Source organism: Thamnophis sirtalis, unplaced genomic scaffold, assembly GCF_051295495.1.
Source record: "Thamnophis sirtalis isolate CommonGarterSnake01/CBP01778 unplaced genomic scaffold, rThaSir2_p1.2 scaffold_3, whole genome shotgun sequence".
NCBI classification, from domain to species: Eukaryota; Metazoa; Chordata; class Lepidosauria; order Squamata; family Natricidae; genus Thamnophis; species Thamnophis sirtalis.
Window position 1 is genome coordinate 139,865,688 of NW_028261383.1, and position 13,082 is coordinate 139,878,769.

At 37.2% G+C, this 13,082-nt stretch overlaps 1 protein-coding gene across 4 annotated transcripts in view; it reads right to left on the bottom strand.

The window, feature by feature from the left end:
* The window catches only part of CEP112 (centrosomal protein 112), a 273,284-nt gene that overhangs the window by 237,424 nt on the left and 22,778 nt on the right, over positions 1 to 13,082 (bottom strand). For 3 of the 4 annotated variants that reach the window (XR_015696022.1, XM_087710221.1, XM_087710219.1), the window contains exons 7-8: positions 8,605 to 8,652; positions 8,430 to 8,507 (exon numbers count right to left, since the gene is read on the bottom strand). Coding sequence is in view for 3 of the 4 variants with exons in the window: in XM_087710221.1 (XP_087566347.1) it covers positions 8,430 to 8,507; positions 8,605 to 8,652 (126 nt within the window). In the remaining variant the exon portion in view is untranslated. The remainder of the gene's footprint in view (positions 1 to 8,429; positions 8,508 to 8,604; positions 8,653 to 13,082) is intronic. The other variant, XM_087710220.1, reaches the window with a different exon arrangement.

Consider the following 13,082-nt stretch of genomic DNA (forward strand, 5'->3'; position numbering starts at 1 on the left):
GACCAGTTGAAAACCCATCAACTATGTTTAGACCACTGGACTGTAATGTCCGCAAGGTGCTTTAGATTTGGCTATAGAAACCTACTGCAGGCAAGCTCTCCAGGGACTTTCTTTGTACTGTACATACATTTGTACACATATCGTTCTTGCCTCAGCCTGAATTTGTGTAATACTAAGTAAAACTTACTGCAAGCTATTCCTCTGCATTTGCATGTGACTGGCAAAGAGCAAAGAGAATCACATCATTACCAAAATATGTATTTCTTTGTTATATTTAAGTTCTCACTAATATATAGGTACACATACACACAGGTTTGTTTCCTGTCCTGTCCTCAAGTTAGCAGGAAAGTCTCTCATAGCAATCCTCTTCCTCAATGGTCAGGAACAAGAGTAGCAGTTTCTACCTTCACACAAAGGCAGCAATTAACTAACATATTTTTTGGAGTATAAGACGCATCAGTATAAGGTACACCAAGGTTTTGAAGAGGCAAATTAAAAAAAAAAAGGCTTTGCACTCTGCAAACCTCCCAAAAACTGTCTGTTTTTCACAAAAACGGGCCCGTTTTTTGTCCAAAAACAGGCATGAATAGCCTTTTAAGAAGCTTGTAGAGTGCTCCGGGGGGGGGGGGGCAAAAATGAGCAAAAAACAGCCCATTTTTCACAAAAATGGGCTCCGTTTTTTCTCAAAAAAGGACATGCATAGCCTTTAGGAGGCTTATAGAGTGCTCCTGGGGCCGGGGGGAGGGGGCAAAAGTGAGCAAAAAAATGACCCATTTTTCACTCATTTCTATCCTTCCCAGCCCCGAGGAGCACTCTCCAAGGCTCCTAAAGGTTATGCACAGCCATTTTGGTGAAGGGGTGCGGTTTTGGGAGGCAAAAAATGCTGTATTCAGTGTATAAGATGCACCCAGATTTTAGCCTCTTTTTTGAGGGAAAAAGGTGTGTCTTATACTCTGAAAAATATGGTATGGCTGCCACTGCTGCTATCAAAGGCAGTGTTGATGCTGTCCAGTAACCATGGAAATAAGGTAATATACAGTGTACAGAAAGGAGCACAGAAAATGCTCCTGAGAAGAAAGTGACGCAGAAAGAATTTGCTTTCCTGATCCTAACTCTCTCAAAAGCAGCAGCTGCTTGGCCTGGGTACTTAACAGCGAATGAAGGAGGTAGGAACATGAGTAGAAATTATTGATGAAAATTAGTGGAAGATGTTTTACAAGTCAATACTTCTTTGAATATAAAAAAGAGAAAAGTTGCTGTCTAGAAAAGGTTTCTATATCTAGCCAAAGCAGAAATTGCAAGGGAGCGCAAAGTCCCATGTTTGAACATGTTGGTCCTGCAATGGTCCTGCAATTTCCTGGCTTCCTGAACATTTCTCTTCTATACACCATAGAATGTTTCCAATTAAATCTTTATTATGGACCAGAACAAACATAGAATGTTTGAATGGGAGTTTCTTTGGTTTCATGGAAAATACCACTTTCTTGCTGGATCATCTTGATTCTATTTTAGCTCACAGCAAAATAGGTTTGCTGTGAGAGAGAAACCTTTGCTATGACTACGCAGGTTTGAATAAATAATTAAGGATATAGAAATCAAACAAACAAATAAAATATTGTTTGCAAAACTTTAAACATTACTTTAAACGTTGCTTTGAGATGAGCAGCATATAAATTTAATTCATAAATAAATGGGCGACCTGAGGGCTGGAGCAAGGAGAATGTGAAAATGAGCAATAAATTTATAATGGTACCAAGTATTAAGTTACATTTATTAATGCTATTTCAGCTACATGAATGTTGTTGCAAAATAAAAACAACCACATATCACACTTTCAATGGAAGAAAGTAAGATAACAAATCATATTAATTTAGCTTATGTATCTGAAGATTTAAAAAAATAAAGAACAAAAAATAAATGTTTCAATTAATTTAATTTATTTAGGACATATTCTACATGACTAGCTAGTATATAACTAAAAAATAACAAAATATTCTGAAGAACATCTTGCAGAAGTCAAAAGTCTAAGTTTAGAATCAGAAAGAAAATATTTTTTTACAAACAGTAACACTTTCTCGAAGTAACTGATGCTAAGATGTTGATCTTGTCAATCCTATGTTATATAAGGTTATAAATAAATGCATTTCTAAGTCACATTTCTCTGCTCTGTGTAAGATACCGAACTTTTCAATCAGCATTACAAAAAGCAGCTTTTTCTCTTTATTAAAGCAAAAATCCCAATGTGTTTTAGAAAGGTTAATAGATGTGTCCCTGCCCTTTAGAGATGACATAAAATGTATTGTGAAGAAGAAAACATATGTATTTATGTAGGCTTTCATGCATGTAAATAGAGAAAACAAGTTCTCTACCCCTGCTCCCTCATTATTCTAGAAATAGCCTCCTGCTTGCTTAGATGTTCTTCCAAAAAGGCAACAGTACATTTTAACAAAGCAGCCACTTGGAGGAGATAAAATTCAAATTCAAATTCAAATTTAATGAATTTATATGCCGCCCAATCCCGAAGGACTCCGGGTGGCTTACAGAATATAATTCTAAAAATGATAAAAATTAAAAGTAGGGAAGAGAAACAGATTAAAAAAGAAGCACGTCATGCACTCAATCTAGGCGGGGCCGGACCTCAATCATGAGGTCAACAGCCCCAGGTCTGCCGGAAAAACCAGGTTTTAGTAGGCCGAGAGAGTGGGAAGGGTCCAGATCTCTGGGGGTAGATCGTTCCATAGGGTCGGAACAGCTACAGAGAAGGCCCTCCCCTGAGGATTCGCCAGCCGGCATTGTCCGGTCGACGGCACCCGGAGAAGGCCCATCCTGTGAGATCTTATCGGCCGTTGGGAGGTATGTGGCAGAAACCGGTCTCGCAGATATCCGGGTCCTAGGCCATGTAGGGCTTTAAAGGTGATAACCAGAAAATGTAATGCAAGTTCTCAAAAGTGCAAAAACTCAAAATGTTCTCAAAAATATGAAAACGCAAACTGGAAACTTCAGTTTTGTCAACAGATGTTCATTTAATCTAAAGTCAATGATACATTTCTGGGTGGAATGCTGTACAGTTCTATATTCTCTCTCCCACCTCCTTTTCATTATCTACATGAAACCATGAGTGATGTCATCTGCCAGTTTGGAGTTCAGTATCATCAGTATGCTGTGGGTATAGAACACAGCAGCCTGCGTTCTGGTGTAGAAGTCACCATTCCAGAATAAAACCTTATTTTATAATTGCACCACTAGTTGCACCACCTGTAAGGCCCTATAATAGTGATGGCGAATCTTTTCGGCACCAAAACAGAATGCGTGCATGTGTGTATGTGCACACACCAGAGTGCCAGAAACCCACGGTGGCCAGCTGTTCTTCAGATTTTTGGCACTCCAGCGCGTATGCGCGTGCTGGAAACCAGAAGAGCAGCTGGCGACAGGGCACATGCTCACAGAGAGGGCTCTGCGTGCCACATTTGGCACACGTGCCATAGGTTTGACATCACGGCCCTATATATACAACATGACACTGGGTTATATTGCAGACTGTCTTGCTCTATAGGATTTTCATGGTTGCAGTCTTTGAAAGACAGCCTACATAAGACCACTACACAAAAACTGTGACAACTGTAGATATACATCTTCTGTGATTGCTTCAGTATTTTGGAATACACTGCCTCCAGACGTCTTAAGAATTTCACGCCTGGAATTCAGAAAGGCATTAAAACACTTACTTGGCACGTACATGATTATTCCATGGCTTTTTTAAATCATAATTTTTATGAAAAAAATTATGATTTAAAAAAGCCATGGAATAATCATGTACGTTTATGAAAAAAATTATTAGTTATTAGTTAGTTATTTTACTAAGATGTTTTATGTCAATGTTTTAGGATTGCCACTTCTCAACAATTAACCTTAATATACTCAGTTATGGCCTGACAATCTAGTTCTGTAATTATTTGTACTATCAAAGTATCTGCAAAAGCCAGACTGCTTGTGCATAATTATTTTAACACTATTTTACTATGTATGGAACTGACAGGTTGTTTTTTTTAAGACGTAACTCTTAGATCCACATCAACATAAAAAAGTTCTAAACACTGTCTTAAAAGAAAACCTGATACAGACTAAAGAAAAGAGACTGATTGTCTGCTTGCAATTATCTGAATCCTGCACTGGTTAAATACATTGTCCTGAATTGCTAAACGAGCTCTTTCATCTGTATCAAGGTCTAATACCTATGTACATTAATTAAAGGTGTGTAGTCATTTACCACAAACAACTAGTACTAACACCCTATGATATAATTATAAAAAGTGCTTACATTCATGCTGAACATTTCAATTAAGAATAAGATTCTTGTAAAATCACAAAGCTGCAACAGAACTGTCTGTATCAGAATTGGGCAGGTCTACATTTGGGAATGATATGTGGCTTTGGCTTTATTTTACACATTCATTAGTATCCCCAATTCTCTCTCTTTCTTATTCTATTCCACATTCCAGATCTAAAGCGATGGTTTGTTAAATAAGCCGCACAAGCACATTGCAGAGAGATAAAAACCATAATTTACAAATACTGGAGTTCATCCAGTGTTTGAACTCAGACTCTGTGTCACCAAAATGAAGGAAAATAAAGCAAGAGGCACATGCATATACTCAAAGTTCAAGCATAATTTCCTTGCTAAAGTAGTGTACTGCCCTTAATAAAGATGTTTTAACTCCTGCATTCCATCTTTTGAGCACTCCCCCCCAGCCGCGTCTCCCGCTATTCTGGAAAGCCAGAGCAGTCAAACTTCAGTAGAACTAGAAACCAGAGTGACAGGGTTGGAGCAGGGTCCCACTTTTGCTGCCTTCACAAAGGACATTTTTCTTCCAAGGGATTTCATGGTTTTCCTAACATATATTTTTCCTGAAAGGAGAAAAGCTCTACAGTAGTGTTATACTGGTAGTCCTGCAGTTAAATCCACTTAGCAATTGTTCAAAGGTACGACTGTACTGAAAAATTATGACAAGTCCTCAAAATTTCAGCCACCACAGCATCCTGTCATCACACAATAAAAATTGAGACTACCCAGCGTATATGGTCACCTCCACTCACTTGTACGCTCTAGCACAGTGATGGCAAACCATTTTTGGCTGCCATGCCAAAAGCAGGAGGAGTACAGGGGGGTTGCGCGCCAGCGTGCCACACCCATAATGCTATGTATGCATGCACTTAAGCATGCACACATGCGCGCAATCAGCGACACCACCACCATCACACCCGCTTTTGCCACGATTTTTTTCACCTTCCCCAGGCTCCAGAGGCTTTCTAGCAGCCTGGGGAGGGCGAATACAGCCTCCCTTGTCCCAGGTGCTCTCCAGAAGCCTCAGAAGCTTCTTGAAGCCTCCAGAGGGCAAAAAACGGACTTACGGGGAACCCGTAAGTTCGGGAATGGTGACTTCTGGTTTGTCCGTAGGGCCGATTTTTGACCTCCGGAGCCTTTAGCCTTCTGAAGCCTCCGGAGGGCGAAAAACAGCCTCAAAAGAAGGCCGGTCAGCTGGCCAGTGCACACATGCGCACTGGCCAATGACATGACAACGCCTCACATGCCCTGACAAATGGCTCCATGTGCCACCTGTGGCACGTGTGCCATAGTTTTGCCATCACGGCCCTTGCACTCAGCAGTGACACCACCCCACACAGCCCTTATCATTTGTCCTTAGTACATGCTCATGGCACTCGCCTGCTCATAGCTCTCACCCCCCAGCCTGCTTGTCTGGTACTCCTTTCTCCTCCCATGCTGCAATCATGTGAGGTTCTCACATAATGACCCGTGCAGTCCTAGGTTTACATTGGCAACCAGGACTGCCAGAGCTTCCATCACTAAGCAATGTGGCTGTAAAGAGTGACATCACATTAATGTTTTTATAACATCAACCCAAAATATGACAATACAGAATGGAATGGAAGCCATAATTAAACAGAAAAACAAAAAGGTTCTAAAAACCCAGTTTACATACAACAAAGCAACTGTTCAAAAGTAGTTTATAACCATGAAAATAATACAACCACAGTTGCATTGTACAGTTCAACTTGTACAAAAATAACTTGTTATCTGTGCCACTCAGAGTTCAAAATCAGTTTCTTACAGTATGTTTAAACTTAGGTTGCTGAGAACAAAAATAAGAAATTCACTCATTTTGTGGGTAGGTAGCATTCAGAAAAGGTGGAGTTCAGAGATTCCTCTTTCTCAAAATAAACTGTTTCTATCATCAGTTTTCATATGTTCTGAAATTGCTGAAAACCTGTTGATGCTAAGACTATATTTACTCAATGTGTTTCCACTAATGACAGTAACAATTTAACTGAATTTAAGTAAACTTTGAGAAAATGTATTCAATATGATTTAGACGAAATTACATTACATGTTTCGTTAATTGGTTTTATATCCTACCTTTTGTACAGTTACAAAAGTATCAGTGACTCTGAGCAGCTAACACTGCATAACAGCATAATTTATAATAAGCATCAATAAACAATCCTATTAAAAAACTATAGTGGCAGCCATGATCAAAGCTCAATAAACAATAAATTTAACAATAACAATAAAACAATAATCACAGCCTCCAAATAGCCTCCTGGGACTAAATTCATGTTTTTAGAGCAGTTAATATTGGGGGTAATGATGCTCGGGTGTGCAGGCAATTTGGAAGAAAATATCCATATCTAGAACCCACTAGTTGTCAATCCATGGGGCTTTTCCTGTCAAACCTTATGGAATCAACAGAAATAAGATAAGAGCTGCAGTTCCACAGATATTAATAAATTCAATATAAGCTACTCCAGATCATGGAAGCAGAGGTATAACATGTACAGGGCGGGGCATAACCTTTTCCTAGGGGGTCACAGCAAGATCGACAGCAGTTTACAACTTCCGCGACACCTCATTTTAAAGCCCATAAAAAACTGAATTGAATGAGCTATTAAATGTTAAATTTGCTTTAAGAATGGCTGGAAAATTCGATTCGGAAGAACAAAGGATCATTGCATGCGTGCAAATGCGACTCAGCAATTGTTAAAGGAAAACAATGTCGAATTTTGGGGCAATGACGTCTGGCCGGGAAATTCGCCAGATCTCAATCCGGCAGAGAACATTGGGGCCATAATTAAGGATGAAGTGGAAGCTCTGATGATTTAGGAGCAAGGTCAAAATCGATATTCGGTTGAAACTTTGAGAATGAATTTGGAAACTGTGTTGAAAAATCTGGAAAATCGAACGGAACTGTTTGAAGATTTGTTGTGTTCTTATCCACCTCGTTTGAATGCTGTTCGAAGGGCTAATGGTGGTCATACTGACTATTAAATCGTGTCAATAAACTCAGTTTTTGATGGGCTTTCGAATGGTGTATGAATTATTTGTGTTGTTATTACAAGTGTTGCTGTGACCCCCTAGGAAAAGGTTATGCCCCGCCCTGTATATACTAAGGTGTATCGTAACTTCCTACACCACTGTGCTCTGAACTAGCTGCACCTTTTAAATGTTCTTTAGGGGTAGCCCTATTATGATAATATACTCAGAAAATTATTTAAGACAAGAGTGATCCTAAGCAGTGCTTTCAGATGCAGTAAATGCTATAACTGGCATACTACATGTTGTGCAAAGGCCCTCCTGGTCATAGCAGCCATTTGTTCTTTAAACAAAACAACAGAATAACAGAGTTGGAAGGGACCTTGGAGGTCTTCTAGTCCAATCCTCTGCTCAAGCAGGAGATCCTATCCATTTTAGACAAATGGTTGTCCAATCTCTTCTTAAAAACCTCCACTGTTGCAGCACCCACAACTTCTGGAGGAAAGTCATTCCACTGATTAATTGTTCTAACTGTCAGAAATTTTTTAGTTCTAGGTTCATTCTCTCTTTAATTAGTTTCCATCCATTGCTTCCTTGTCCTGCCTTCAGGTGAGCCATGAGTTCAGGAGAACCTTCAAACTACACACTACTGCTGCCTGGAGTAGTGTAACCTCATCCAGAACTAAAAATAAAATAACGTTAGATCCAAGAGGATCTAAAACTCACAAACTCTCAGTTTTGCTAGGATTGAGCTGAGCCCATTTCTTTCTAATGCTGTTCCCACAGCATCACTTGGTCAGTGCTTCACAAAGATGTAAAGCAAGGTGTCATCAGTACTGATCTTTCATCTCAGACCACTAAATTATCTCACTCAATGGCTTTATGTAGATTTTTTTTAAAAAAAACTGTTATTTTTTTAAAATAGCATATCATTTTCTTAAAGTGTCAGTTATCGTAGTGAACTAGGTGTCTTACTCCACATCTAATACCATATCTGCTGTCAAAATTAGCCTCAGAAACTATGTTTAATTCATAACCTTATCTATTTTATTTGCCTTAAAACAGACAATTAACAGACAATTATAAAAGCAAAATGTGTTACCTCCTTTTCATGTATTCGGAACAATGCTTGTTCATCTCGAGAAGTACTGTTTTTCCCCAAACCTAACTTGGGTGACATCTATTATAAAAAAACAATATTTTGCATTTAATACCAGTGTTAACACAGAGAAAAAATATTATAAGAAGACAACCGAATCCAGGTGAACACTACATACCAATGAGAGGGACATAGGTTTCTCACGTAAATATCTAGGATTTTCAAGCTGAAAAAGATGCATTAAAAGAGGTTTAATATGAAGACTTTCTGAACAGATAAAGTCTAGAGGAAGATGTTTAAAGGGTTTGTGCCTAGTTTATGATAGAGACATATTTTAAAAAATCTCATACTAAACTCATGAAACCAACAGCTTAGCTTTAAGAGTCATAGTCTCTCCAGCAAATCTTCACAAAGTTACTGTGAAGTAAAGAGAAAAAGTGAGATATAAATGGAATGAAAAAAGCTTATATTTAAGAGAGAAGGAGGGGGAGGAGGGAAAGAGGGGGGGAGAGAGAATGAATGAATGAATGAATGAATGAATGAATGAATGAATGAATGAATGAACAAACAAACAAACAAACAAACAAACAAACAAACAAATGACAATATGGGAAATTGAAGCAGGTTATGATATCCTAAAGAATATTTTGAGAAGCAACATTTTAACTTTTATGTCTTTATCTAATTTTTCTCGGGATTTTCTTATCCTTCAACTCACACTGTTAAACAGACAACATCTCTGTGGTACAAACTGAAAGTCTATGAATAGTTCATAGCGAGTATATCTATCAGCTCATAGAACTATTCTTTTTAAATCTTTGTTAAACAGCCTAATAATTTTATTTAAACACCAAACCCACTGTTTCATTTGTTGAAACAGTACAATTATGCAAATAGAGATTGATGCAATTAACACCATTAACATCTACAAAATGTTTACTTATATGTTATTTTTAAAATGTAGTAAATTAGCAATTCTGGATGATTTCCAATATATACAGACAAATGTTATATAGAGACAAAAACAAAACCATTCCCAATGCTATTGCCTGAGATGTCAATGTGTAGCTGATTCATTTCATCTTTCACTATATCAAGGTTTTTCATGTTCATGCTCCTTGGTTTCACATTACTGTTAATTCTGACTTTTTAGTTTTCGGGTTTTGTTTTTCAATGTAGCAACATCAGCAACTAGATATCCCAAATATATTAATCTAGCTGCATCACAAATATTATTTGTTCACTACATTTCAATTCTCAGCTTTTCCTCAATATTTGAACACCAACCCCCTTTTTTTAGCGCTGACATGTCATGTTACAGAAATTAATTAACCTGACTGCAGTTGTCACCTATGAGTGTATTGCCTATAGACGTAGACTTTGTTAGGACAAATATAATGAAGCATGGGACTCATTTATACAAAACACAGCTGGTTTAAAATGCTATAGTTATATAAATGTAAGAGAAATATATATGCATTTGAATAATAATTGCATTAGGTAGCTATTTACTTATTTCTTTTTATTTACTGTGAGATTTATATGCTACCCATCTCACCAAGCTACTCTCTAGGCAGCTTAAAACAAGTAAAAGGAACAGAATAAAACATTAAAATATTACAATAACAATTATTACCATTGAAATTAACTTTAAAATCGACAAAAATGGTTAGAAAGTGAGCAAGGTACTTTGGGTGGAAGTACAGAATTTTAATCTATTAACCACTCTCCAGTATGACACATCCCAATTGACAGAGCCAGGATTTCAGGTCCTTTGGGAAAGTCAAGATGATCGGTGCAGATCTATATACAGAATTGTAACTATTTTCAGTTAAAATGATACGGAATATTATTTTTCTGGTTACATTTATTCACTTTTTTTTAAAATCACACTTTCTATATTTTTTTTCTTTAACAATGAATGCATTCTTATCTTAGTAGGATTTTTTTCCATTTCTTTGTTATTATTTTAAAAGTAATAAAGGATAAATAAATTAATAAATTAAAAATGTTTCAGAAAGTAATTATAATAGCAAAAACCCATCGACTTTCAGGAAAAATATCATGATGGATAATGTAATAAAGCTTCATTAAATTTTCCCTTGGAATTATTTTTAAAAACATGCATAATATTGATTTTTAAAAATGTATTTATTTTTACCCTATGGGCAGATTTTATGTTTTATTTATTATTTACATAATTTATATTCTGCTCAATTTTAAATACTCAAGGAAGCTCATTTAAAACATTATAAATATCCTAAAACAGTCAATTTAAAACAACAAATATAATTAAAATATAATTAGAAATTGGAAACAACCCACTAGAGTAACTTAGACCCCAGAAGCAAAGAATTTTTACCACCTTTCTGAATTTTAAAAGTGGAAGGGTAATCCTGCCTTGGGGGATTAGAATACTAGAGAGTGAGAGAGATATTGCAAACAAACAAGCAAACACTGATTCGGCAGTTGTGACTCTTAAAAGTCTCACACCATCATTTCCTGGACTAACTACATAGGACAGGTAGATTGTTTTTGGAAGAGAGGGTTCCCTAATAACATAGGTCCTAGTCATGTAAAATTATATTGAACTGCACACATAAGCATACCAACTAATGCAAAGCCTACACTATAGAAGTAACACTGCCAAAAAGATTGTCACTTGCCAGCAGGGTGACTGCCAGATTCTCCATAAGCTTAAGATTCCAGGTAGTCTTCAAAGATAGCCCCAAGTCGAATACATTTCAACAATCCCATCTCAACGTAACCATGATTCTTGCAAGAACATCCCATTCCAAAGGGAGTGTAACTGGCACAGCATTAGACAAAGTCTCCCTCCCCTGCCCACAATTTCTAGTTTCTGTTCAAGAAGCAGTTGTGAATCCAGTAGAACATATAAGTCATAAACCCACTAGGACAGTGTTTTTCAACCACTGTGCCGCGGCACACTAGTGTGCCGTGACATAGTGTAAGGTGTGCCATGGGAAAAACACTTTATATATAGTCAATATAGGCACAGAGTTAAATTTTTTTAACATTTTCTAATGGTGGTGTGCCTCATGATTTTTTTTCATGAAAAAAGTGTGCCTTTGCACAAAAAAGGTTGAAAAACACTGCACTAGGAGGAGCACCATCCAGAGCCTGCATAGGGCCAACACCACAACTAATATATGATATCTACTACATAAACAGCACCCATCAATACTGAAAAATCTTTAACCAAAAAAAAGGGAAACTTGTTTCTTTTAGCAAAACTTTGCTAGAGTATACTTCCCGTACTTAAATTACCATAATAATGTATTGTTTGTAAAGAAAAAAACCCCAGAAATACCAGTTAAGGTTAAATATTATTTTCTTAATATATATTTTTTTAAAAATAAAGGTGAATATTTGTAGCTCAGGGCTGAAATGAAGGATCTTTCTGTTCTCTGAGCTTGGTTGTTTTCTTGCAAGATGTTTTATTAGTAGGTAACATCATCAGTGCCAGCAAGCACTCCTCATTTTAGAAAATACAATGAACTACTCCATTCATAACTGAATTATGTTCAAATAGAATCATTACATTCAAGCTAAAAGTCTAAAGCAGGAGTTGTAACTTTTTTATGCTACCTAGCTCTGAGGATGTTGCATGTTTAAACTTGGATGGGACACATCCCCATTCAAGAATAGGGCACAATCTGCAGGTCTTCTGAGACTCATGCTGCCTGATGAGCAAGAAGACCATTGCATAACTTTGACTTAATACAGTGTTTTTCAACCACTGTGCCGCGGCACACTAGTGTGCCGTGACATAGTGTAAGGTGTGCCGTGGGAGAATTACTTTATATATAGTCAATATAGGCACAGAGTTAATTTTTTTTAACATTTTCTAATGGTGGTGTGCCTCGTGATTTTTTTCATGAAAAAAGTGTGCCTTTGCACAAAAAGGTTGAAAAACACTGACTTAATACACCAATTGTACCCTTCCTTAGATAGAGAAGCCTTTAAGACAATCATTCTCAACCAGGTCTTTTCAGCTTGATATCTGCATTCTACAAGGGACTATTGTTGAAAACACCCAAAAGCTTCAACTGGTCCAGAATGAGGCAACATGGGCATGTAACACTTCTGCTCCATAAGTGAATTGGTTGGAAGCTTGTTTCCAAGTGTGATTCAAGTTGCTTGTTATTACTCATGGCATAGGATCCAATTACCCAAGAGACTAACTCTCCTAGTATCCAGTCCAACAAGCATGGAAAGTTCTGGGTTCCTTTGATTAAACAATACCACCTACTGAGATCCCGAAACCACATTCTAACAGCACTTGCCCTCTGAAATGAGGTTCCCTCAAAGATCCAGGTGGCTACTATCCTATTGGAAGTTCATAGGACCTTGAAGATCTGGCTCTTTATACAGCTTTTGGGTAGAATAACCTTTTGAAGAGTGTTTGTATGTCTGTTGCTATCTGGTTTTCCCATCTATATTTCTTACTGATGCACTATTATTTGATATTTTTAAGATTTGTTAAGCTGTCTGTCAGTAGAAAAATCCAAGTAATTTTATCAACAAACTGACTGCAGAGGCAGAGACAATACCATCTACCAAACCATTTATTTGGCATTAGGCTATGTAGCACTTCAGGTTTGAAAGCAAAGAGATACTTTAGAGTTCATAGGG